The sequence below is a fragment of the Aptenodytes patagonicus genome, chromosome 1 (genome assembly GCF_965638725.1).
Source record: "Aptenodytes patagonicus chromosome 1, bAptPat1.pri.cur, whole genome shotgun sequence".
Classification (NCBI taxonomy): Eukaryota; Metazoa; Chordata; class Aves; order Sphenisciformes; family Spheniscidae; genus Aptenodytes; species Aptenodytes patagonicus.
Genome location: NC_134949.1, coordinates 91,117,424 through 91,143,878, shown reverse-complemented (window position 1 = coordinate 91,143,878; position 26,455 = coordinate 91,117,424). Strand labels below are relative to the sequence as shown.

General features: G+C 47.1%; 1 protein-coding gene across 3 annotated transcripts; it reads left to right on the top strand.

Annotated features, from left to right (window-relative positions):
- The first annotated feature begins 805 nt into the window (after positions 1–805).
- TMEM39A (transmembrane protein 39A) lies at positions 806–26,455 on the top strand. Of its 3 annotated transcripts, none has more exons than XM_076348757.1 (9): positions 806–823; positions 18,092–18,285; positions 19,858–20,080; positions 21,500–21,583; positions 23,009–23,151; positions 23,648–23,996; positions 24,821–25,008; positions 25,530–25,650; positions 26,222–26,455. In XM_076348757.1, exons 2-9 carry the CDS (start codon positions 18,173–18,175, stop codon positions 26,453–26,455), a joined length of 1,455 nt encoding a protein of 484 aa, XP_076204872.1. In that variant the 5' UTR covers positions 806–823; positions 18,092–18,172. The 3 variants fall into 3 exon arrangements, with proteins under 3 accessions (XP_076204872.1, XP_076204873.1, XP_076204871.1); XM_076348758.1 differs by lacking the exon at positions 806–823 and adding an exon at positions 6,062–6,153; XM_076348756.1 differs by lacking the exon at positions 806–823 and having other exon boundaries at positions 17,896–18,285.

Below are 26,455 nucleotides of genomic sequence, written 5' to 3'. Positions count from 1 at the left end.
GCCATTTCACCAACAATGGCAAGAAAAGCAGAAGGGGAGCAGTAGGGTTGACCATGCTGCTGCCCTGCTGAGTCCGCCTGGCTCTAGGGTAAGCCTGCAGACATGGCCGTCGGGAGCTGGAATATTCCACCCAGACCTCATAAAGTTGCACCCAAGAGGAATCTGCTGTCAAGCACTAAAAAAGCTCTTCAAGAAAAAGGCAAAATTCATCTTTTGTGGTGAGAAATTACTTCTGTTAAAAGAGCCAGAGAGGAGAAAAATTCTGTTTAAAAGTGTAAGAAATTAAATGAAGCAAAATGTTGCAAATGTTTTTGCAACAAAAAAGTAACCTCCACTGAAACTGTCAGATCTGAAGGAGAATGAAGCATAGTCTTAAAGCCCTTCTGTTTGTAAATAGTGAAGGATGTTGGTAATCCAAAATTAAAAGGTGTATGAATAGTTGTCCAGTAAAAACTGTACGAGTGACCCCTTTTCTAATGGTATCAGTCACACCTATTGATAGTTTTAGTCAGGTTTTATAATGTTATGTGATTGTCAAATCCGGATGCTACTTGCTGATTGTAATCAAATCTGTCAAAGCGGCATTAGTCTCAAAGACAGTAAGTTTCTGTTAGCGCTGTGAGAATCAGAGCTATAGATACAGAAGACTCTCCGCTGAGAGAGTGACAGAGAGCGTTCGTCACTGTTTGACCCGGAGAGAGTGTATTGGCATTATCCGGCTTGTCAGTCCACACGCTTACTGCAGATGTAATCGGCGTGTACCTGAAGTCCCAGCGCACCAGAAAATCACATTCCCACTCATCCTACAGGCCAACAAAGATAGGTAAGCAAACAGTGAGACATGGAGCTCTTACGGTGGCGGTCTTGCAGGATAGGTAAGGGGAGAGAAGGGGTGGCCAAAGGTATGTGTGAAGATGCTAGAAGCGAATCGGGGTATGCAGAGGATCTGCAAGCGTTGTGTGGACTTGGAAGTATCGGAGATAGTGTGTTACAGGGGTCTAAAGGATGTGCGAGAAACTCGGGCTATTGCAGTGAAGGCATCGTGGGGGATGTGGGAAAGAAATGCACTGAGAGCAGCAATTAACTCCATTTATGGCCATGGAACACTGTATTAAACTGATACAAGCACTTCTATGGCTACAGGTTTATAAAAGTCCCCCTGCATGTTTTCCTCCACAAGCATTCTTACCTGGCAAATTTAACATTTGCCAAACTTTCTTTAATCAGGTTTCTTTCCTCTGGACTAAATGTTATGCTTGTTCTAAAACATAAAACCCTCTTGTGGATCTCATGGGAACAGAGTCGTATTGAGAAGGGTCCTGAGTCTGGGGTGTCCTTCAGTGATCTATCTCTAATCTTTTATTAAGCAAAACCTTACATTTTCCCCTACCTCAAAAATTCAGATTGTCCTAGATGGGATCTTCAGCTATTGATTTTAATCTCACTTGTAGAATATGACAGGAACTGAACAGGAGCTACCCAGAATATCAGCCATGGATCATTGGGCCCCACGCCACACGCGAACGTAGTACAAGCTATTTTTTCTCCAAATGTCCCAGTGACTCAAGGTTTTCAAAGTGTAAAATGGTATTTTTGAAATCTTTGAAAAAGACCAAAGATCATTAGTTGTGGAAATAATGCCATCCAATAAATAATTATCTGTAAACTTAGTAGTAGGTATTTCAGTGGAATGCTACATCTCCAGTTTGGAGAAGGACATACAGTATATGGCATGTTGAGTAACATTATTATGTTGAGGTGATGAACAGCCTTCTTTTTTTCCTGTCTGGGAAGAGGCAATGATGTCAGACGGAAAACCTGATACCTCATCAGTCTCCTTAGCACAGCATAAACAGTTTCCCTCAGAAATCAAATCCGTACCAGCAGGTTCTTAGTGCTACTAAAAAATTACCAATGAAGTGATCCCAGATGTAGTTTATCTCAATACAGCGTCATAGAAGTAGCGGAATTTCTGAGCAAACAGAATCAGAACATGGGTCATTTGGGTCTGTTTCTGTTAGTGTTGCTATTTGCTGAGTAGGAGTAGATTTTAAAGCCCTGCAGGTTAGTTTCCTATTCACATAGGCATCAGTGACCTGAAGTAAAATTGTTCCGTAACACGACTTGTAGAAGATGTATGGAAGCACCGTTTTCTTGGACGCAGATACAAAGTCCGCATCGGACGCTCTTCCCTGCAGCAAGCGTGAAAGCAGCCTTTCTTTTTGGTTCTATTCTTCAATATCACAGTTTAAACACAGGCCTTTTACCTGATAAATCTTTTGGATGAAAGCTGTTTGCCTGACGCAATGTGGCCTCGAAAGGTGAACAACAGCAGTGACCCTTTCTTGCATGCAGATGTGATACAGAGGGACCTTTGGAAGGGAGATTTGACTTCCCAGGCTGTGTTTTGCGTGCAAAATCCACCTGGTGTTTGTGTGGGCACAAGAGGAAGTTCCGCCTCAAGTGTTCAGACACAGTGACTCGCGATCCCCATGACACTAGTCTTTTCTGTAGGAGTGTTAAGATAGTTGTGTTAAATCCAGAGTTCCGTGCTCCTATTTTTACTGTCTTGTTCAGCTACACCCTATTTTAAACGTTGGAGCCCCATCCTAGCACACACTCAGTAAACATTCTGCAGCACAAAATAACTTCCGTGGAAATATGCCCTGGCGGTGATGACTTACCATCACAGTTGTACAAGTCAGCAAAGCAGAGCTCACCTTAACGTGGGTCAGGTGCCGATAACAGTGTGGCGTCGGTAGCAAGGAGTTTAGAGTGGGCTTCAAAAGTTATCCCAGCAACTGGTGGATGTTCAAGCAATTGGTTCGTGCTGAATTTCATGTTGCTACCGCTACACTGTTAGTGGTACCCAACCTCATCTGGATACGCGTACACAAGACAGAAATCATGTCTTTGCTTTGTGGAGGTAAGGCTTTGACTCTCTGAGTTAAATAACAGCTGTACCCCGGGGTAAATTTACAGGACTGTTCAGGGCCACTCCTATTTATGTCCTACAGATTGTGGGGCGATAGCCCTGGAGTAAAAGGGTAGAGGGGGTGTTTGAGACAATGCAAAAGGAAGGAGTTAAATCAGTAAGACTGGAAAGGGATTTGAAACAGGAGGGAGAGTGAGTGACAAAGAAAAAGGGTTTAGGTCTTCTAAGGGACAGCGGAAAAGGCACAAAGCATGGCAGAAGTGAGAAGCAGATGAAAAGGGCATTAACCTGAAATACCAGAAAGGAAATGAGAGTTAAAAGAAAACAGGAACAGAGGCAAAATCAAGTGTGCTACTGGCTGAGAGTGTGAGAAGTTTTATACCGTTAGTGTTTGCCAGTGTACGGGCCAGTGGGGAAAGTGGTGGTACGGTCACTCAGTAAGAGTGTTTTATCAAAGTCCCAGTAGCAGTTACACATTTAATCAGAAAGGAAGGGTCTTTTTGAACATGGGCCTCTCTACTTTCCTGGGCTTCTCACTGATATAATCCAGTGTTTCACATGATAAAGTCCCATGCAAGGATCAGTTAAAACACTAGGGGGATTTCACAAAATGTAATAAGGATGGTCTCTTCCACATTCTGCCTGAGCTGCTCCTTGTTCCTCAGTACTAGTTTCCTTAGCTCAGTCTGGATTACAGTTTCCTTGCAAATATGAGGAGAGCAAGGACCCAAACGTTCACGCAACTCTCTGATGAATTCAGTCATAAAAATACAACACACCATGGATTGGCCACAAGGACCCTGGCAGATAAATGCAAGGTATTTCTGAAATAGCGTTATTGAGGATAGATGGGAATAAATTGTCACTCCGCAATTGTCCCGGGCTCATACTGTTTCCATGCAAGAATGAGAAAGGAAAAGACGAGGCACCCAAGTCTCCATACCATTTCATTGAATTCTGTATGCATAGCCATTAATAAGTAGTACGCTAGGGAGGAGGGTGTGTAAACCTTAAAACATCCAGTCAGAGTTGTTGTCAGGTCAGTAGCCTAACTTTTACAAATAACACAAAGTTTCTTCTGTTTGTAAATAGTTGCATTTATTGCAACTATTGTTGCACTATTGTTGCATTAATCTATGCGTTAAAATGCATAGCAGCTGTAAGATTCTTCCGCATGTATCCAGACTTAAACTGGTGGTCAGATTTGCGGCTGAGAAGAGATTTCCCCCCCTGTAGAATTAGCACAGACCTCTGTCTCCTGCCTTACTGTGCCCTGCTGCACAGCTCCATCAGCTAAGATCTTCTGGGCATATTTTACACAAAGAGCAGCTCTCTCTTGGAGCAGGGGCCTCAGGCCTTAGCGACACCTGGACTGAGGTTAAGAACAATTTATTTTTTGAAAGATTTCACATTTTAGTTTAGGTTTTTTTTCCAGCTGATCCGGAACAATAGAAGGCTGTGGCAGATTTCCTAGTACAAGGTGTGTATTACAGAGGTGCAGACACAGGGACTACGACCACAGTCTGCTGGTACAGCTGGGATGTCACTGGGCATTTTTGTGGCTACAGGGGGAAGGATGAGCAAAGCTGCGGTGCGAGGGCAGTGAGGCAGGCATATGCGGTCTGTTCAGAGTACGGCAGCTGTGGTCCAGTTCGTAGACATGAATATTATCTGAAGATGCTGCTGAGGCTGGAGGAGGGAAAGTGAATGCATGAGGGACAGATCCTGATCTGCCGGCAGGGAATGAGGAGGGAGAATTCTGTATCAGAAAGAAGCCCAACCACACTGATAAGCCAATGAGGCTTTATCGGAGCCCCTTCCAGACCATTGTTTTAAAAGTAAAACAGAATAGGGGGGAGGGTTGGTCAGGCCAGCTCTATGCCATTTATTCTAGACTTGCCTGGCCTGAGTTACTGGGTTCTCAGAGTAAAACTTCTAAGCGGTGCATCCCCATGCAGAATTGTCTATTGCTCACATGCAAGATTATTTCTTTCCTCCAATATTTCCTCTCGCTCCCTGGGAGAGTTTTCTTGTTGTGGTTGTGAACGCTAATCATTCAAAGAGACACCTTTTCACCAGTACAGCTCCCCAGCTTTGGGCTGGCACCTACAAGCTGGCCCAGAAGTCACTTGCTGAACGCTGCTCAGGAAAGCCTCGGGTTGGTTTCGTGTCGACCGCCGCCAACCTTTGATTATTTGCTGCCGCTTGGTGGCTATTGCAGATACTACCCGATGTCCCTTCCCCGCTGCTCGCTCTCCGTCGGGTCTTTCCGTGCCCTGAGGCTGTCCCGAGTACCTGTGCGTACCTGCTAACGTATTCAGGTGGCCCAGGTCTTCTCCAGTTACGGCATCTGCATCGCACCTCAGCCGAGGGTGGCAGTGGCAGCAGGACTTTTCAGCTGTTGATGTTCAGCCATGGGATAAATGGATTTTGCTGGCTGTAATGAAGCGGTTAATTATAATTTTTTTTTTGGCATCTCGTGATGCAAAACGTGGAGCTTTCTGGACTTACTATTGCTTGTGATTCTAGAGCAACAAAAACGTTCTTGGTGCAGCAAAGAGCAAATAAGGAGACGGGGCATCTCCCCTGGAGACTCCTGCCTGAGCCTAGCCAACGTGCCGGTGACGTACGCGTTTAAAAAACCGGCAGAAAGGACAAACCGGCGGCAGCGCCGAGGCTAACACCGCCGGCAAGGCAGCCAGGCGGCCCTGCTGCCACCACCAAGATGGCGGCGCGGCGCGGCCGCCCCGCCCCCGCGGCGCCCTTCCCTCCCTGGGCCGGCCGCGGCCGGCGGCCGCCGCGGTGGCTGCTGCCGCCGCCGCCTGTCGCCCTGTGATGAGAGCATCAGCCCTCACTGCCACGTCTCCCGGGCAGCTGCGGCGGCGGCGGCGGCGCGGGCAGCCGGCGGTGTGCAGGGCCGCGCCGGGGCGCCGAGGCCGGGCCCGCCCGCCTCCTCTTCCCTTCCTTTCCCTTCCCCGCAGGGCGGCCGCGGCTGCCCGCCTCTGCTCCTGCCCCGCCGCGGGGCGCCGGGCGCCGGCGGGCAGCGGCGAGGTGGGTCTGCCCGGCGGGAGGAGGGGCAACCCGCCGCCGCAGCCTCGTCCCCCGCCGGCGGTCCGGGGGGCTGCGGGGGTCGGGGCTCGCCGCCGGGCCGCTGTCGCCGGAAGGGGACCCCGCTGCCGGCTGATGTCCGAGCCGCGCCGCCGTCCGCGCTTGGATGTGTGAGTACCGGCCCCGCCGCTCCCTCGGGGCAGCTCCGCTCCGGGAAAGCCCGAGCGACCGAAGAGGGCGGCGGGCCGGGCGGGACCCTGCCCCGGCGGTGCGGGGCCGGGCGGCCGAGCCGCCTCCCGCCGGAGCCCTCGCAGGCTGCCCCGTGCGTGTGGGGTGCCGCCTCCCGCCTACCTGAAACTTTGTGTGTGTGTGTGTGTGTGCGTGCGTGCGTGCGTGTGGTGGGGAGGCTTCTGCTGGCTTTGTTTTGTCCTGCTGGTAAGTTACGGTACTGGGTCCCGGCCTTCTTGTTTTAGACATGTCGTGATGTGTCTGGGTTAAAGCAAGAGGTCCGAGCATGTCGCTGAGAGGTGGGTGCTCGGTGGTAGGAGGGTTGAGGATTGAACGTGAGGAAGTTGGTTTGGGGTCACGGGTAGGTTTGCTCTGGGCTTTTAAAATGCTGTTCCTGTGTAATCAGTCCTACAAAGGAGGTAGGAGAGAGCACCGTCCTGGTCCTGTGGAAGATGAAGAGCTAAGGCGATCCTCTGTAAGTCTCTAGGCAAATCTAACCCGCCATAAGGTACCGTTTCCAGAATGGACGTGCGTGCACATCTCTGAGGCTGTTCCTTTTTGTACCACTAAGAAAACAGTGTATCAATCATACTCCGTTACGTAGGATAGCAGTTAGGGTGATGATTTTCCTTACTACATGAGGTAGCTCTTTCACTACTCCAGCATTGTTTTAACATGTGAATGTGCAGCTGAAACAGACAGCTTTGTTTGCAAGTTATGATCACTCTCGTGCATGCCTTTTCGTCATGAATCACAGGCCCCCTGTATCACTGGCATCTTTTACGACTGTAAGTGAAGGAATGAAATGCCTATATTCCAAAGCGATGAGTCGTAAAGTTTATGGAGACGAGGCATCCCTTCTGTAACCAGCTCAGGTCTGTTAACTCGCTGTGATCAGAAGAGATTTTCTGGGAGAGGGATACAGTAGTACGGGGTTGGGGATGGGACTGGAATGGCTCAGCTCCAGGATGTCAAGAGCAGAGCAGAACACCAGCCCTTTAACCTGCAGTCTGCTCCTTCGCTCACCTCCTGGCACTCCTGTTGTTGGAGTGGCTTTGTTTCTGATGCTCGTTTCTCCTTCCAGGTGCTCCTCTGGAGCGCCGGCTCCTTCAGCCAAGGTGCTTGGTGTCGCGATGGGATGATGCTCTGCTGGTAAAACCTGGGCCCACTGGAGCCAAAGTGGTAGCAAGGCGATGTTAACCTCTCTGGGAGTTGTGCTGAAACTTCACCCGCTCCTTGTTGTCCCTTATTGGACCAGAAGTTCTTCAGGTGTAGATGCAGCTACTCCTTGTTTCTGTTCTTGAACATCTTTGACTGGGGTTTTGCGGTGCAAACCAGCATGTAGGGTGGGAATGCTGTCCAGGTCTGATTTATTTGGACGGACAGAGGAGCTCGGGTAATATCACTTACTCAGTTAACTGTGTCCAATGTGATGTGTACTCCTAATCTCAAAACCACAGAGGTCTGCATGCCTCCTGTACAGCTCATTCCTGGCCGTCTCTTTGCAGACCTAGTGACTTGCAGGCATTTGAGACCTGATTTTCAGAAGGTCTGGGTATCCACACTCCTACTGATAGAGGTGTCTATATTGCCTCAACCTGAGCATTCAAAATCATTGATAATTTAGAAAAGGCAGGCCTTTTATTTTTGTTTTTTATGTTACTTTACTTTTATATTTTACAGTCTTTCTGACTGTAAAATGGGGATAAAGCATTTTGCTTCCTACTTTTGCAGAATATGTTTCTATTCTGCTTGTAAGAAGATAAATTCTTTTAAAAACTTCTTGCAATGTACAGGTTAGCACCTGGTTGAATTATTCTTTTTACGGAGACACTGATGGCATCCTGCGGTAGCTAAGGAAATAAAGCTATTCTCATCTTAGTGGCCTGCCTATATTAGCAATGTTCATGCGATGTAACATCGCCAATATAGTTTTACTGCTACATATTACTCAAAAGCAGACAGGCCTAATCACTTTTTTGTCTATGCTTTCTTCAGACACTGCTTTTTGGTGTGAAATTTGAGAGAGAGAATTGAATTATGTGTGTAGTATTTTGGGGGGAAAAAACCCACACCTTCCTGCTGTTTTTGGAATTGAGCAGCACTGAACACAAATCTTTCTCTGAAAGTGTCTGTATTGCAAATTGACTTGGGCAACTCAAGTCTGGATATCATAAAACTAACATTTTTTTTTTCTTCTGCAGGCGTCAAATCTGGATGTTTGAGAATACAGCAAGAGCATATATGCTAGCAATGTTTGTTAAGGTGGCTAGCAGTGTTTGTTAAGGTGGCTTCCGATTTCCATGAGCGTTCAGTTCAGAAGCCAGTCGGGCCACTCAGTACGACTCTGTAGAGTTACAGCTCGTAAAGATGGATATGATGCAAAGCAACAAGATAGTACTGATTCTGAGACCATCCTACTCCTCAGTCTCAGTGCTTTCCCTGTGCCTCGGCATCATGAAATCCTGGAAAAAAGTGTTCTTCTGGCAGTTATAAGCATGTGGTTCAGTTTTAGTTTATGGATGTGAAACTCCTGAGTTGGAGGGCTTGGATTCGTACTCTGGATTTAAAGAAGAGATATTTTGTCAGTACAAAGATGTATGTGCTTTTTAGCACTGATGAAGATCAGAGATTTAGCTGAATTTGTTTACTATTAGAATGTTTGGTCTTAAAAATATTACTGATTTCCGACCATTCTTTTGTTTGTCCATTGTGAAATTTTATGTCCTGGCACGTTTATGGACTGAGAAATAGAGAGGAGGGTTGAATTTAAATGCTTGGGATCTTTAGACTTTAGTATTACTTCATCTGTCATACTTAATTGTGCAGTATGATATTCTGTTACACATATTTTCCTTTTTGAGGCCCAATTTTTGTTCTCCTTGCACTGCCATTCAGTTGGAGAACTGATAACAGTTTGATGACAGTACTGCAGTGTTGTCTTATGCGCAAGAAACTGTAAGGAGGGAGGATACGAAATTATGACAGTCGACCTTCCTCTTCTTTCGGTGATCCCTTCCCTCTGCCATGTCCTTAATCCGCTCTCTGGCTGCAGAGTTTGGCCTGTCACGGCAATGGATGGTGCCATGAAGTTAGCTCTCTCCTCTTCTTTGTTCACCTAACCGCAGCAGGTCTCTTGTGCTGATGGGAACTTTAGTCCATTTATTTCTAACTGTACCACAATTAGATAAGCGGTGTACAGCTTTTAGCAGGTGGATTTTTAAAATCAGAGGTAAATCTCTGGTAGCTGTGTGACTTGGGCAAATAGCTCATGAGCTATCACAAACTTGCCTGAAAGATTTCCTGCCATTCTTCGTGGGGTGTAGTCATTGGAGAGTCATTTCCAACCTTTTTTTGACTTTTTGGGCTGAACGTGTTGCAAGCGGAAAACGAGACTTCTGGTGGGAAGTGAGTATTATGCAAGCTAGTCAGAAAAGCTCTGCTGGCTAACATGGTGCAGCGGCATCCATACATGCTGGAGGGGTTTGAAATGGTTGGTTTAAAGCAAAATTGTCAGTAGACATCTGTGGCCCAGAAATACTTATAAGGGAGCATGTATGCAGATTCAGACAGCTAAATTAGTCTTGATATAATTAATTATACCAGGGATTAACGTATCCTATTGCATTTTCCTGGTCTGCTAGATTAGTTGCTCTGTAAATGGTCGTACAAGGTTCCGAGTGCCACCTACCAGAGTAATGGAAGTTGAATTGAAGACCCTTACCGTTTTGTGGGGAACTTGTATATTACCTGTACCGGTTATTTAAGAGGCAAGTAGAGGGGAGTTGATGTATTCTCATATGTGTTTTATATTTTAATGCAAATTTGACTTATGCAAATTACGATTTATTTAGAATTCCCTGCAATAATTTTGCTTTTCCATGGTGTCAGGGATATGCAAATCGTTGTTGCACTGATACTTTCCAATATGAATCCCAGTGCGATGACTTGGAGTAAGGCTCAAGGAAGTGTTTCTTCCTTGTGTTTTACTTCATGCCTTCAAACTCGTTGCTGCAGATGGCAGATGCCTGCCTTATTTTTAGCTATGCAAGGACAAAATAGAAAAATCCTAGTGACTCCCCATGATTTGTCATCATGGCTGATCTCCATTAAATTAAACATAGGGATTGGCAGAGGAGCAAAAACAGCAGGAAAGCTGCTTCTGTTTGTTTTAAAAAAAGCTTGTCTAAAGCACTAAAATAATACTGTAAAAATATTCACTACTACGTACAGGGACCCCTGGGAGGAGAAATACTTGCCAAACAGTTTATCCTGTTTGTGATAAGGAAATTGAGGTCTAAATTGGTGAAACAACTTCCCTCGAAGTCAGTTGAAGAGGAGAGATTAAAAAGCAGAAGAGTTCCTGGCTTGCGGTCCTATACTCAGGCTATTAGACCATGTGTATGTGTTCAGGGTTGGGAGGAGAATGCATATTTTGGTGGCTTGCTTGGCTGAAAATTACAAGATGGGCTCTTAAGGCAAGAGCATATTTTCTTCCCCCCCTCCCTCCCCCACCCCCCCAGTGATCTGTTTTGCTGTGCATTTGCCCTGATAAGTTGGAAAAGAAAATCTCCGTGGCCATAGCCAAAATTCCCCTCCTTTCCCAGTTGCTGTGCGTTGCACAGTGTAACGGAGGGCGATCAGTGGCTGTGTTTTAGCAGTGCTGTGCCTGTGCACAGTGTTTACTGAAGAGCTTTGGTGCAAGATGTACTTGGGAGTGCGTGTGATAAATCGTATTAACGGTCAGCTTTGCCCGTGTTGTGTCTGCTAATACATCATCCTTGTGATTTAGCATTACTTCCCAAGCAGCGTCCCTTTCTAAAGTGAACTTTTGTTTATATCTGTAACAGGCATGTGGAGTTGGAGCTTAAAACTTTTCTGTCGTTACATATCCAAATCCTGTTTTGGATCTGAAGTTGAAACTCTTCCGGGCTTTCAGACGACAGTGCAGGTTGTCTTTGAGATCCGTATGTCTAGCTCAGTAATTCCCACCAGAACTTAGTTTAAGCCTCTTGCTCTGGATGAGGCTGGACTTGCTGTCCCTTTCCCCACACGATTTGGAAGCATGGGAACTGTAGGACCAAAATAGACCATGACCCAACTGGTCAGGCCTGCGTTTCCCTCTGCTGCTGGAAAAGCTCAATTTTGCAATTCTGTCTTGTTCTCACACAAGAACAAGCCAATGCTTTCTTTATTCCCAGATCCAGTATTCGGCTGTGAGTGTTGCTGTATACATCAGAAGAAGCCAAAGAAAATGTTAATGTCTTGCTAATTATGCGATACTGTTGTCTTGGTGAGAAGTGCGTTATTGTAGCTGATGAGCCCTGAGGACCTGGTGTTGTGGGGGGGGGGTGTTGCTTTTTTGGAACATAATTTCACTTGTCTTCATTCATAAAATTATTATAGTCATTCATTAAAGTCTTACTAAGCTGTTTGCTTTGACCTCCTGCAGCAGTTAGTTGCACAAGGTAATTATATGGTTATGAGGTATTACTTTATTACTCCAGGAATCGTGGCTTTGTTCTTGTACTTGCCAGAGGTTCATTAAGAGCACTTAGTGTGTGTATCTTTTTTCCTTCAATTCACAAAGACTTGAACTCTTCTGTATTCTGAAGAGGACCGTATCTCCTGCATACCTCTGGAAATCTCTTCCTTGCACCCCCTGAAGTAAAGTCTTTGAGGAGGTTTTTAAGGAATATGTAGGATTTGGGTTGGAAATCCCTCTCTGTTTTTAAAAAATGCTTTTTCAATCTCTTCGATAATTTTCTTGGTCTAGAGTATTAAGAACTTAAATCTATGTCCCATCCTTAAAGAACACGTCTGCAAAATGAGCTGAACTGAGCTTACTGCACTTTAACCTGGAGAGGCTTTTCTTTCCTGCTCCCATTTTTGTTGGTGGGTATTTGATGTACTGTGGCAGCTACAGACGGCAAGCACTGCCTTCACTTTGTCTGTAGCTAGAACTCTTTTTTTCCCCACTTATCTGTCTGCTCAGCTCTAGCCTTCCTCGCTGAAGATGCCTGAAATGAGTCATACAGTATATATGCCATTTGTGAAATCTTGCCTTTTTCTTGCTACTTTCACCTTCGGTTTTGGCACGTGTGTAGAGGACTACATGGAGTAGTAGTCCTCTACTACTAGATGGAGCCTCTTCAGCCAGAGTTGTGCTCTATCAGCCTACGCTGACTTGCTCTTGCTGGGTTGGTTTTGTTATTACAGATGAGGTTCTTGGTTCTTAGTCACTGAGCAAAAATTAGTCTTGCTGGTGCATCACCTGACGGCGGTGATTCACCGCCCGGCTCTCGTCCTCCTCGCCCAACCCTGGGCTGTGCTTCAGGGGGGTTTCTGTCTCTCTCCACACCGAATCTCCTTCTTAATCTGTCGCTCCATACGACATGAGGACTTGGAAAATGTGCTGACTTGGGATACCTCCCTCCTAACCGGTTTTGCCTCCCAGCCTGGGGCCGGGGCCGAGGCTGAGCTCTGGGCCAGGTGGTGGGTGTGTGCCTTTGGAGCCAGCCCCAGTTGAAAGGTTGTGTTGACTTAGTGCTGGGGGAGCTCTGTACAAGCCAAATATTTAGCTTTCCAGCTGATAACCTGTGGTTGTTTCCTCCGTGGCAACAACCAAATGCTTTTTTATTCCCAAACCAAGTTAGGGCTTCCACAGGAGTTTTGCAGCTTCTCGGCTTTCGGAATGGCAGATGTGAGGGGGCTGACAAGGTGGCCTCGTGACTGAGGCATGGGTGCAGCCATCACTGTTCCTAGGCTCTCTTCTTGATTTTTTGGCACTGTGTTGGGTGAACCGGTTATCAGCTTTGTGTGTCAGTTTTTCCAGCTGTCAAAATGTTTTTAAATAAATAAATAAAAGGCTCACACTAAAAGGAAGTAAAAATGAGCCACGGTAACTAGGACTCACAGCTGTCAAAAAGAAAATTTGACTATAAGGCGGATTCACTGATAATTTGCAAAGACATTAGGATTGCTGGACAAATGCAAGTTTGGGATTAGGTTGACCAGCTACAGCAACTTGAAGTGAGGACATCAGTAACCAAGAGACCTTTTTACATTGCTTGTTTCAATTTCGGAGACTGATGGGGGTGGGAGGGAGGAAGACGAGAAGGAGCTGCTTGTCTCCCAGCTGAAAGTCACGACTGTTACGATATATATTTAATCCCAAAGGTTAGAGAATCCTACCCTATTTTCCTCCTCCCATCGTTCCAGAAATGGTTTCACCAGGGGCTAGTAACTGTCTTTTGCAGCCTTGCAAACAAGGTTTTATAAATAAGCCACTGTCAGGGACACAGTGAGTTGTTGTCACCTGTGGGGTTGCTTATGGGCATTGCCCATTAGCATCCTCAGAAGCTGTACAGGTGCTGGCTGTGCTGTTCAGTGGCAGCCCTGAGGACAGAGCCTTTCACTCAGGCTGGGGTGAACCAGCAAGGTCTTAAATGGTCCCTTGCCTTTGTTGTCTGGGAGCTCGTGGCTTGGAGCTTATCTAGACAGTCCAGTTCCAGAATATATGTTCCTTTTTGAAGGAAAATGAGCTAGAAGCCAGTGCTCCTGACAGCAGGGGGATAGGCGGCTGCTGCAGCGGGGGGAGGAATTGCTAGATACCTGTATTCAGGAGTGCTCTGGAGATGGGCAGCGCTGTTTGCCATGGCACTGAATGGTTGCTTCTTGCACTGCTGCTTCCACACTCCTTGGCTTGTACTTTCCCTGCGCCGTTCCCAGTTCCTTTATCCTTTTGTCCCGCACTTGATGCTAGCTGTGGTTCAGGGTATTACCACTAGCACCCAGAGGGGCTGGAAACATCAATGGTCTTTTGTCAGCACTGGTAGTTCCCCGCGATTCGTGTCAGTGGTCTGCAGCTGTGTGGCGGGGGTGGCCTGCGAGGGAGCACTGCACAGGTGGCAGGTGTGTTTCCGTGCCTGTGTAGCCATAAAGCACGGGCACCCCGAATGGAAAGTCTTGCTAGCAACCCAGACAACGCTGGGAGCTTCTGTGTTGCTGAGGAGGAGGCAGGCAGAGCTCCCTCACTAATGGCCACAGAGGCAACATGTTGCTTCACCCCAAGGCATCACGTGCTTACTCAGCAGGAAGAAGGCTGCTTTGATCAACGAGAGACCTGTGGTCTTCTCGGGCCACATTGCTGCAAGTGAGGATGGCCACGTTTCCCTTTCTGCTCTTGCGAGTATCTGGTTATAGGACTTGTGGAGCCAAGGAGAGCCTCTTGAATGTTTTCCAAGCTCTGAGAGTTCTCATGCCTTGGTGCAGCGAGCTTCCCGAGAGGATTGGAGGCTCAGAGTTTTCTCCAATTAAAAAACGTTAATGCCATCAAAATAACTGGCTGAGCATTGTAGCATTTCCAGCAAAAAGATGGGGAACTAGGCAGACTTTATTCTGATGAGTCACTGACTCTCTCCTGATTTGCCTCTTGTAAGAGCTGTTTGGGCAGCTGCTGATGCAGGAACATGATTCTGACTGATGGTCCCTGGGGAGCAGGAGAGGGCTGCATGCTGCTTCACCTCTGAACTGGTGGATGGTTTGTCTGTCTAGTTCTTCATCAGTAAAGCCTTGCTCACAGCTGTGGTTCTTGGCCGGCTTGATCCTGCCTCATCAGGATGGCTAGGGAACTGGTGGGGAGGAGGGGTGTTGGTGCAGAGAAACAAAATGCCCAAGCGCTTTCTGTAGTCCTAAAAGCACGAACTGGAAATCGGAGCGTCTGATGCCTTATGTTCCTGGATCTTCTTATAACCATGTCACAGCTGAAGGTTTTGTCTCTGTCCCGGAGAAAGAGCGCAGTCGCTCTCTAGGACCCAAGAGCTATCCGTACCCATATCCATTCCCTGTGCGTGGACAGGACTACTGTCCACTGTTCTGTAGCTGGTCCCCAGATCCTTCTTGTGTGTTTTTTTGATGCCCACGTCTGCCTGAGAGAGGAGATCTTGGAAGCTAGACAGTTTCTGTTCTGGGGATGTTGAGGATGAAGGGACTACCAAGTATGTGACTTATTTTTGAGGGAAATTATAGGTGAACGGGGAAGAACAGCATGGAATCGCATTAATGGACTGAAGAGTCTTGTCAGGAACAGCTTTTATCTTCCATTACTCATTTTATATAGAGTCACAGACACAAAAAGTAAGATTGCTGATGGGGCGGGGACTCTGCAAACAGAGAAGGGAGCCTGGTAGACTCCCAGCTCGGTCTGCGGGCTCTTTATTAATATTTAATATGGCTTGGATGCACACAGGAATCTTATCTATTGGAGTAAAGGGTCATGGACACTTTTTTTTTCTTGTTAGCATATTTTTCACAGTAGAATCATGCCTTTGTTTATTAATTGAAAACTATAAAAAGGCTTTTTCCCATGTCTCTCTCCTCAAAAAGGAGGGCTGTTGATTGGTTCAAGGCCAAAAAAAGCAGACTTAGAGTCAAACTGATCTGTAATCTCACTGCTTTGTCTAACTTTATCTGGGGAGCTTCAGTTTTGTATGGCTAGTTTTACAAAACAAAAGCAAACAAAAAAAGAATGGTTCTTAGGCAGATTTTGCTCTAACAGACACCTACCTAATTTGATCGGACTCCAGTGAAGTTATTTAAAGCTTGGCTTGAGGGACTGCCGACTCTATATGTTCATGAATCACTGTGAAAGGGCTTATGCAAGTGCATTTAAAATACAGTGCACTGATGTTAAGGAGGGCTCCTTCCCATAGGCATTCTTTTTTACTGGTAGAAACCTGCATTTTACTGGTTTGCAAAACCAGAGGTGGAAGTGCAATTACTCAGTGTCCAAGTGTCTATATCGGCAAGCATGTGAAGTGTACTAATGGGATAACACTAATGAGAGCTGGTAAATTACATGAATTACTGAATGTGGCATAAAATACCTTCCACTGTTAATACCACTAATTAGACCACCAATGTATTGCATCCTTTATCATAAATATCATGTAGGTTGAATCAGACCAATTGTTTTAGCTTCCATAGTCCCGTAATAGTTTAATTTGTCTTAAAATGGCTTTCAAAGTTGCTCCTTTTAGAGGTTTTTTCTCTCTTTTTTTTTTTTTTTCCTTCACCTTAGCTGCTTATGTAAAGTATCTGGATGCCCTAAGTGAATTCTGCATTGTCTGTTGCTGTCCCTGCCTATCTTGTGCATGCAGGAGAATTTTCTTCTGTTCATATTTAATTCCTGAAATATAAATATTCCCAAATAAAACTCTAGAACATCCTAGAGAAAGTTCTCTGAAAGCTTTAAAGTCTTTACTAGAAAGGTAAGGAAGGCTTCAATTCTCTGTTGTGTTGTCATTGGAATTATAATGAGAGTTTTGAAGTCTGCCAAAACATTCTTTTCCTCCAAACCCAGATTGTCCAATGTTTGCTCTCTCCTTTCATGCAATTTCACAACTCCTTTCTTCCCCCCCACTCCCCCCCTGGATCTCTGGTTTACCTTTTATTTTTTTTTTTTTTTTTAAGTGGCCGTCATGCGGGTATGTGGAAAGCATTCGTCTTGATTTTTGTTGAAATTTTGAGAATTGGTTATTGGAGTAGAGACGAAGGATGGGAAATTTTAATACAAAGGAGAATTCTTTGAGGGACGTTTTTAGAATAGTTCTCCTGCACACTGTGTTCATGGTGACAGTGGTGTGACTCATTGAGCAAACTTCCTGGCATTTCTGCCAGCTGTGATTTCTCAGGATTTTAAAGGAGGTGATAACTGAATTATAAATAGACGACAGGTTCCATCTGTAAATTTCGAAGCTAGATCCAGAGTTTCCCAGAAGGTGGGTATGCTTTTTTTGGACCCTGGGTTGGTTCTGGCTATGATATTTTACCAAGAGGGCAGCTAATTAATCTCCAGACATGCAGACACACCAGCGTCCTTGTAGCGAGATGCTTGCTCAGTGTCTTAATTCTGTAGAGCATGCATGCTTGGAGTGACTTCCAGATTCGCACTCCAATTCAACCCCTCACTCTCTTATGTCTGCTAGCCATCAGGAACTTACCTGACTGCTGAAATCCTTGCAGTGTCATGTGGGAGACCAATGAAATAAAAGCAAAATTGCATGGGAAGTGATAAAGTCTGTCCTAGAGAATCCACCTTTGGTACTGATATTCTGAGTTGCTCAGCCTCTCTCATACTAGTTCATTTTAAGGAACTGATTGATTTAAACGTGTAATTTAAAATAAATAAATATTTACAGGCTTACTTCTTAATTTTTTTTTTTGAGGGCTGGGATATGTGATTGCCTATATGTGCATTTGAAGTACATGCATACGTGTGTGTTTTGCTGCACTACTCCACTTGCTAGAACCACTTTTAAATGGACCTCCTACCATCGTGTCAGTCGGACTTTCTTAGCACAGAAGGGAGCTGAACCATGCAATTAACTTCATGGAGACCAGTCTGTCTGTTCAGAGCTCTGGCAGAGGGGTCCAAATTACCTACCAGCATCAGAGCCTGTCAAGTGATGCGTTGGGTGATTAAAAAGACCTGCGAAGCTCTAGTAGCTCCTTGCACCAGAACGGGGAGAGGGCTCTTCCCAGGCTCGCTTTTGAAATGAGGCACGCAGTTGTGCGGTCTCCAGCACTGGAGATGCTCGGTGGTGCTTTCCAGCCAACAGGAAGTGCTAGCAGTCTCTGATGGCTAATTTAAGCAGCTGTTTTTTAAAGACACAGTGTCAGTGGCATCCGTTCTGTGTATGCAAGCAGATGCTGATCTGGTGCCGTTGAAATGGCACGGTGTTTTAGGGTGGTGATGGGTGTCCCGCAGGGCTTTGAGTGTATGAGAGTGGCTTCCTTTTGCGTGAACTCACTTGGCTGGCGTGTGAACTAGGTGACCAGCAGTTTGCAGCTTAAGTGATGTTTCTGCCTCCTTTGCAGACCTGGGAAGGCTTCGGGATCATTGTCTGGGTCTCAAGGCACAGCCTGCTGGAGGCACTGGAAGTGGATTGGTTCCTGGTCATGCCCGGTGGAAGGAGGGGACCCAGCCGGCAGCAGCTAAGCCGTTCAGCTTTGCCTTCTCTCCAGACGCTGGTTGGCGGGAGCTGCGGAAACGGTACCGGTTTGAGAAACAGGTGAGGACAAAGGTAGGGTTATTGAGACACTTGTGGCTAGGATAGTGCTAAAAGCTAGGAGCCTTGATCCACTGCGCGGGAGTGTGGCTTCGTGGTTAAAGCGAGGAACTGGGAGATGGGAACCTTGAGCCCTCTGCTGTGGCATTAGGCCCATCCAAGAGGGAACGTGCCCTGTGTGACAAACCTCTTCCAGCTTCTCTTTTCAACTCTGCTGTGGCACCTGCTTCCCTCTGCGGCCCCTCTCTTGACTTCATGCATTAAAATCAGCCCTGTGGGGAGGATTGTGGAAGTGGTCTCAGCCACCCTTCACTGCTCACCGTGGTCACAATGTCCAGGGTGGAAATCACATAGTGCTCAGTTTGTCTTTCCCTGCAGCAGTTCCCAGAGCAGTGAGTCTTAGCAGATGATTAGCCCTTGTCTCTCTCTCTCTCGCTTGCCTGCAGTGCCACAGGGAGTTAGTGTGATGTGTCAGAGCTCAGCTGTGAGCCCCCTCTTACGTGATAGAAAGGCAGGGCAGGAGGATGCCTATATTCTGTTTTAGCCCTGCTGGCTGCAGATGAAACTAATTCTCGCAGTTGGCAAAGCTCATCTCCATCGTCCGGGGAAGTTGGGGGCTGAAAAAGGAACACACGGTGACATTTAGATCTCCGCATCTGGCATAAAGACTAAAAATGCCCAGTGTTACTTCCTTCCATACAGAAGTTCACAGACTAGAGAAGCTATTTGCTGCCCATTGAGGCCCTGATCTACTTGGTATAGGTTCATTCCTACAGAGTAGAGAGATCCAAGCCATTTAGCTTTGGCCTTTATAGACTTCTCTGGCTGGGACAGATGGGTGAATGGCACAAGTCTTGGATTCTTGAGGAACAAGCAACTGTGTTGAGACCATGGAGTCAGTGCCCCAAGGTCCTGGGGGAGCATTGCTTATCCTGGTTTCAGTCAGACACAGCATAGTTTGTCTGAACTTCCTCCATCAGTTTAGTCTGCTGGAGCTTTTAGTTGTCCTAGCCTCCTCTGAAGGCTATGAAAGAAGGAAGTGTGAGAAGACTTGAGAGGTCAGCCTCTAGGAAGTGGCTGAATTCCTCCATTCCATTTTTAGTTACCTCTCTTAAAAAGGGAGGAACTGCGAGCAGAAGGATGATGGGTACTTTGCAATACTGGAGAAGGAGGCTGGGTGCTACTGTAATGTCCTAGCGATGGGTAGAAGGAGCCAACATAAGGTGCTCAGTCTGGCGCAGAGTCCTCAGTGATTTTTTGCTTGGAGTTGCTTCCTCACTCTGTACCTCTGTTCCTCCATCTGCAAGTCTACTGAAATATGGCTGGGCATGTCACAGCACCTCTGGCAGACCAATCTGTTGTCTAGAGAAAATGCTGGATAAGGGTTTTGTCTGAGCTAAGAAGAAGATAAAGCTCACTACCGGTCTTGTGCCAGAAATATGAATGCAAGACTGCTGCCATCTCTCCTCTAGCAATGCCCAGTCCCGGATTCACAACCACAAGCACTCCATGTCCTGGAAAATGGTAGAGATGACGTAGAATGTTTACTAAACGAGTGATATCTATATGCTTCAGGAATGGTAGTGCCATCAGCCTCTCCGCGCCTCCGATCACAGCGCTGATTACTCCAGAGCCTGTACGTCACTGCCGGATCCCTGAACTGCCATTGGATGGGAGCCTTCTCTTTGAATTCCTGTTCTTCATCTACCTACTGGTAGCCCTCTTCATTCAGTATATCAACATCTACAAGACTGTCTGGTGGTACCCATACAATCACCCTGCTTCCTGCACCTCACTGGTGAGTTCCCCAGCAAATGCCGTCGCTTGTGCTTTGTCATTACACAGCTTCTTTCCATGCTCCTTCAGTCCAGGAATCACCAAGCGTTTGACATTAAGGGGATGAAGGGGAGTTCACATGCACTCCCCCATCAGCCAAGGCCATGTCATCCCCCATTTTACAGGGGAGAAAATACTTGGAAGGTGAGAGAGAGGTGTCAGCAGGGCCCCTTCAGTGGAAATTTCTTGCAGATACTTGCATGGCCTAGCTAGCCCCTAGGATTTGAAATGGAGTTGAGTCTCCAGGAACCTGCTGTGGGTGCCCCTTCCCAGTAGAAACAATGGAGCGTGAGAGAAGGGAGATGATGGAAGTTTTCATTAGGATCTCACAGCAGGTCAGCAGCAGAGGAGTTGGGGAGGGGGTCAAATCCTCAGCTTACATAAACTTTCCAGTTTCCTCGGTTTCAGTCTTCTTCCTGGCCCAATAATCTGCACAACGTGGCAGTGACCTGTACCTGAGTCAGCAAACCCCATCTGAGTGAAGCTAGCCTCTGAAGTGGTCCTTCCATTTATATTGTGTCCTTGCTGCTTGAAAGCATGAGGTGGTTCCTTAGTTAACTATACCGACAGGTGGTGCTGGTGTTCCAGTTATCCAGCTATTAGTTTCAAGTTCAGCTATGCGATGCTGGACGTAGCTTGCTTTCTTTGAAGAAAAATGCATTCTGTTTTAGGCTCCCTACCCAAAAGGATTTAATGGTCATTTGTTTGTTCCCATCAGAAGTCAAGCATTCTTTTTCACCCAAAATGTCCTTGAGAAGTCCCAGACAGCAGTATTCAGAGTCTGCTAACTGTTCTAGCCAGAACACATTTGATGGCTTCATTGAAAAATTGTAAGGGGTCCAAGAGCTGTATCTAACTTCTGCCGCTGGAGCCAACATTAACTTCTAATGCAGATCTATGGCCTGTGAAGATGACATTTCTCAGATCAACTTGATTATCAGGGAGTACTGGTCACTGCAGACCATTTCTGAGACCAAGAGCTAAAGTGAGCTGGTGTGCTCTGGACTCCATTTCAGCTGCCCTTGCTCTGGTTGCTCAGTGGCTTTTCCCGGGAGAACTTGCAAGCTGTTCTCCATAGTAGCATTCTGGTCCTAGATGTCCCTTTGACCCCAAAAATACCTGCCTGAAAGGTGGGGTTTTTTTGTTTTCAGTGGAAATCTCTCCATGGGAAGGAACCTCCATATGGGGAAGATCTTGATTCTGGAGACATTCCTGTGTTACCGAAGTTTATCCTTTTTCCCTCATCCCTAATAGAGAGATTTGGGGAATGCTTACACAAGGTCCTAATGTGCTCTCAGCAGCCAGCTTTCCAGTCCCACCCCAGCTGGGTGGTTTCAGAGTCCCTTCCCCTGGTGAAGACCTTTTCTCTTTCCTCCTTCAGAATTTTCACCTCATTGACTACCACCTGGCGGCGTTCATCACAGTGATGCTGGCACGGAGGCTGGTGTGGGCCCTCATCTCTGAGGTAACATTCCCACTGTTCCCTCTCCTGTAGTACTGATTGCAGAGCATGACCATCCATGGCCTGAGAAAGTTCTGCGACTTGGATAGCTGGAGGGTTTCTTCCCCCAGAACAAGTCTGGCTGTGAAGGACTAAGATTTTGGGGATGCCTTTCTGCCTTGGAGTTTCCTCCTTGAGCCCATTCATGTCCTGCAGTATTGAGTAGCTCTGTTGCCTCTGCAGCTAGACGGAGATGAAATTGTCCCACTTGCTTCTGTATCCTTGCAGGCGCGATACTGTACCTCGCTATCCTGTGCCAGAGAAGTGGCTGAGAGAATTGCAAGTCAGGTAGCAGAAAGGCAGATAGGGAGGTTAGCCAAGACTGGAAGAATGAACAGGAGGTTAGAGGGGAAAGATCAGGAGGAGGGTGTCTGAGTACGCTGAAGTGAAGTATGAATAGCTGGTAGAACTCCTTTTCCAGTCCTGGTTACTTAGTAACTCTAAGGCTCTGATCATGTCACCTCAGATTTTGAGACACAGAGAGTGTTTGTGAGAGCAGAACCAGGCCAAATACATGTTTGAGAAAGGTCATTTTGAGGAAAATGGAAGTTCTGTCCACTGAAATGGTTAATGCAACTCCAGGCTAAGCAACTAAGCAATAAGTTTAAAAATAAGTAAATAAAATAAAGGAATAGTTATGTCCTGTTGAATAGGTGAATGGAGAAGATGGGATCTCTGAAGTTCTCTTTTCATCTCTGATTCCTGCCATTTTCATTTATGTTCACATCCTCCGTAAAACCTCCCATAGACTGAAATTTCTGCATTGAAACCTTCCATGCAAGTTCTTGCACATACCATCTATTGGCTCTAACCCCTAAGAATCTTTTCATAGTTCAGTTGCCTTCTCCCCTCTGGAGATTGGAACAAGCTTTCTTGCTGTCCTTTTGAAGGTGGTGCCTCCTCACTAGACTGCAGCCTGTACATCCAGTAGAGATGAGTGGTGGAAATCTAGTTTTGGGATTGCCAAGGTGCACCATCTTCTCTTCCCTCAGCCGAGACCTGTGACATTCCAGTTCTTTAGGAAAACGAATGGTGAGACCTGATCCTTTTAAAGGAAAGAGCAAGAGGAAATGTGTTTCAGGCTATCCTGGACTATCATCAGAGCAATACAGGACTTTGCAGCTCTGATTTTTAAAAGGCCCTATTTTAGTCAGGCCCAACAACTTGTGCTTATTTCAAACTTTTGGACTCTACCAGTCATGAATAAAATCAAAGGCGTTCATCTTTGTAAGAGAGTCAGTCTCCTACTTCTGGGAGGAAGAGGGCAGCCATCCCTCTTACAGTGCCTCCTGGCACCCCTTTCCCGGCTCCTCCTCCACAGGCACCCCCTGTGCTCATGTTCTAGCACTAGTGTTGCAGGGCTACTGAATGTTTTTCCTCCATTTGCAGGCCTCTCAGGTGGGTGCGACATCAGTGATTCACTACATGGTGCGCCTGGTGCTGCTCACCCTCTGTGGATGGGTGCTCTGCTGGACTTTGGTCAACCTCTTCCGCAGCCATTCTGTTCTCAACCTTCTCTTCCTGGGCTACCCGTGAGTGACACCACCTTGTACCTTCAGGGCGGGGGGAGCATAGCCGCTTGGGGGTGGCATGAGCCACCATGGGAAGCAGAGCTGTTGGCTGTAATCTGCCCCCAAGACACATGCAGACAAAAGTCTCTTCATCTTATGATTAAAGAGGAAGTAGGAACGGCTGGGGATGATGCAAGGAGGTGGCGCTGAGCTTATGAAACAAATCGTCTGGAGTATGCTGTCTGTGTGAGGGGCCTTTACTGTGACTGAAGACTGAGCCACTGGGATCGCTGGTTCCACAAATGGGATTTAAAGAAGCTCCTCTGCATAGCTGTCTCACAGGAGTTTTCTCCCCTAGCCTCTTAGTGGGGAGAAGAGTTGGCCACTGCTAACTTCTGGAGTGGGGGCTCCTATGTGCTGCCCCTCTCACAAGGGCCAACATCTGTTGAGAAGGTGCCCCCTGCTTCATGTTGGGATGGCTGTCATTTCAGCTGTGTTTTTCTTTCTTTCGCTGCAGGTTTGGTGTCTATGTTCCTCTGTGCTGCTTCCACCAGGACAGCAGAGCACAGCCCCTACCTGCAGACTGTGGTTACTTGGTACAGGACCAGATGGTGGATGATGGGACTTCAGCTGTCAGCAGCCTGGTCAAACCCAAAGATTTCCTCTCGCTTCTGTGGGAATCCCTGAGAGAACAGTTCAATAATCCTACGTCTATCCCCACCCACAGCTGCCCCCTCTCCCCAGATCTCATCCGCAATGAGGTGGAGTGCCTAAAAGCAGATTTCAACCGCAGGATCAAGGAAGTTCTCTTCAACTCTCTCTTCAGTGCCTACTATGTGGCATTCCTGCCACTGTGTTTTGTGAAGGTAGCTCTTGTCTGGCTCTCTCTGTGCCCCTGCCCGCCGTCTCCTTCTGAATGTTGTGTGAATTGCTGCCAGGCCAGATTCCTGGTTAATTCCCCTTTTCTCTGTCTCCCCTTTGGCAGCCCGGATAGCGGAGCATGGCTGCATCCGGAGTGCACTAGTACTGCTCCTGGTTGGCGGATAGGTATTGCCATAAATGTGATGCACCTCTAGTCCCATCACCCCACTTACTAACGCCCCTTTTCCCACCCCCTGTCCTAGGCAGATGGATAGCTGTGTTCTTCCTAGAAAAGGGAACCTGTTGTTACCTGTCTCAGATCCAACATCCTGGCTCTCGAGTGCTTGGATCAGAGGCTTTGGTGTTCAGCCTGTTAGAGAACAGACCCAACTAGGATGCTTGGCAAGCTAAATCCAAGAACCTCTTTTGTCAGTGTGGGGGTTGTATTTTTTAATGTGTCTTTTTCTCTAACTTGAACGAGCTCCAGTTGGTGTAGTGAAATGAGCAGGGCTCCACAATACATGTAGCAGTCTTGGTGCAATTGGTGCTCCTGGGGCAGTTCTGTGGCAAGCAAACCCCCCTTGTTACCTGCTGCTGGAGGAGGAGATGCACCAGCTGCAGCATCATCCCCCTGCCCTTTCTCCTTCAGGTCAAGGAGAAGGGAGTCTTGAGTGTTTCCTAAGCTGTAACCCTCTGAAATCACTGGTCCAAAAGCGCATGCCTGTAATGTGCGGTGTGGGTCTGCTGGATGCACACGCAGTACGTCCCTTGTCATTCCCTCCTCTGTTTTGTGACAGTGGTGCCAAGTTCTTGTCTGGTCTCTTTGCAGAGCACCCAGTACTACGACATGCGCTGGTCCTGTGAGCACCTCATCATGGTGTGGATCAACGCCTTTGTCATGCTCACCACTCAGCTGCTGCCTCCCAAGTACTGTGACCTGCTCCACAGATCAGCTGCCCACCTCGGCAAGTGGCAGAAACTAGAACATGGTTCCTACAGCAATGCTCCACAGCATATGTGAGTGTGGGGATAGAGAAGGGTTAGCATACCCAGCAAGGGGCTGAGAAGACATTCTAGTAGATAGGGAGCATCGGCAATGCTTATCTACCGAGGAAGCTTCCCCATTCACCACAGTGCCAGGGCTCACAGGTGCCACTCTGCTGGTCTTCGTGTTCCCTAGGAATAGAAACATCTGCTCTAGAGAGCAGTCTGAGCTCCTGCGGTCACCGCTGGTTCCTTCCCAGAACAAATGCTGAGATCTTCTTGGCCACTGGAGAAGTACCTTGTGTAGGGGCAGAGGGTGGCCCCCTCCGATGCAGTGGGCTAGGTTCTTGCACTGGGAGACATTTGTTCACGTTACTCAGTCAGAGTCCATCTGGTGGGCTTGTGATCACCTCTCTGTGCTTTTCCAGTGGGAGCTGGGACATGTCCTTGTGGCAGAGGCTTTGGTATTTTTCAAGATGCAGTCCATTCCTGTGAACCCCCGTTCAGGGAGTTGGGAGCACAGATGCTAACGCTCTGGCATTCTTTCCCCACAGCTGGTCAGAAAACACAATATGGCCACAAGGAGTTCTGGTGCGACGTAGCCGATGCCTGTATAAAGCAGTTGGGCCTTACAACGTAGCAGTGCCTTCAGATGTCTCCCATGCCCGCTTTTATGCAAGTATCTCTTCTATTGCTTGACGTGTTATGACTGCGGGAGGGAGGAGAGGCTCAAACCTAGCTGCAGCAGAGTAGATTGTGTGGAACAGAGTTCAGTGCTGCGCAGGAGCCTGTTGCCGCTAAACAAAATACCTGTTCTCAGTAGAGGGGCTTTCCCATTGCCATATTGAAGTGATGTCTGGGCAAGATGGAAGCCACGGCTGCCTTGTCAGTGCTTTCTCATCATGGTGACACAACTCTCCCATCAGGCAGTGGCATATTCTTATAGAGGGTTCTAGTTAACATCTTCCAGGGAAATGGGGAAGTACGTCAGCTGGCCAATAGGTTATTTCACCCGTCCTCCCCTTCTCAAGCAAAATTACACTTTTGCATGCCTTGTTTTTTATGCTGCTTTCCCTAAGTGAAAGGGAAACCACCAGCCTGCAGTGGTTGGAGTACAAACACTTTTTCTGCCCAGCACAGTGGTTGCTAGCTCAGTGGTGCCTGACAGCATTATGCAGTGTTCAAGTTGGGAGGGGTATGTGCAACACATCATAGAAATCTGTCCTTTTTAACTGTTTCCCTGCAGTTCCTTTTTCACCGTCCATTACGGCTGCTCAACCTGCTGATTCTCATCGAAGGCAGCGTCGTCTGCTACCAGCTCTACTCACTGCTGCGCTCAGAGAAGTGGAACCATACCCTCTCCATGGCCCTCATCCTCTTCTGCAATTATTATGTCTTATTTAAGCTCCTCCGGGACCGGATAGTATTAGGCAGGGCATACTCCTACCCACTTAACAACTATGGACTCAAGGCACACTAG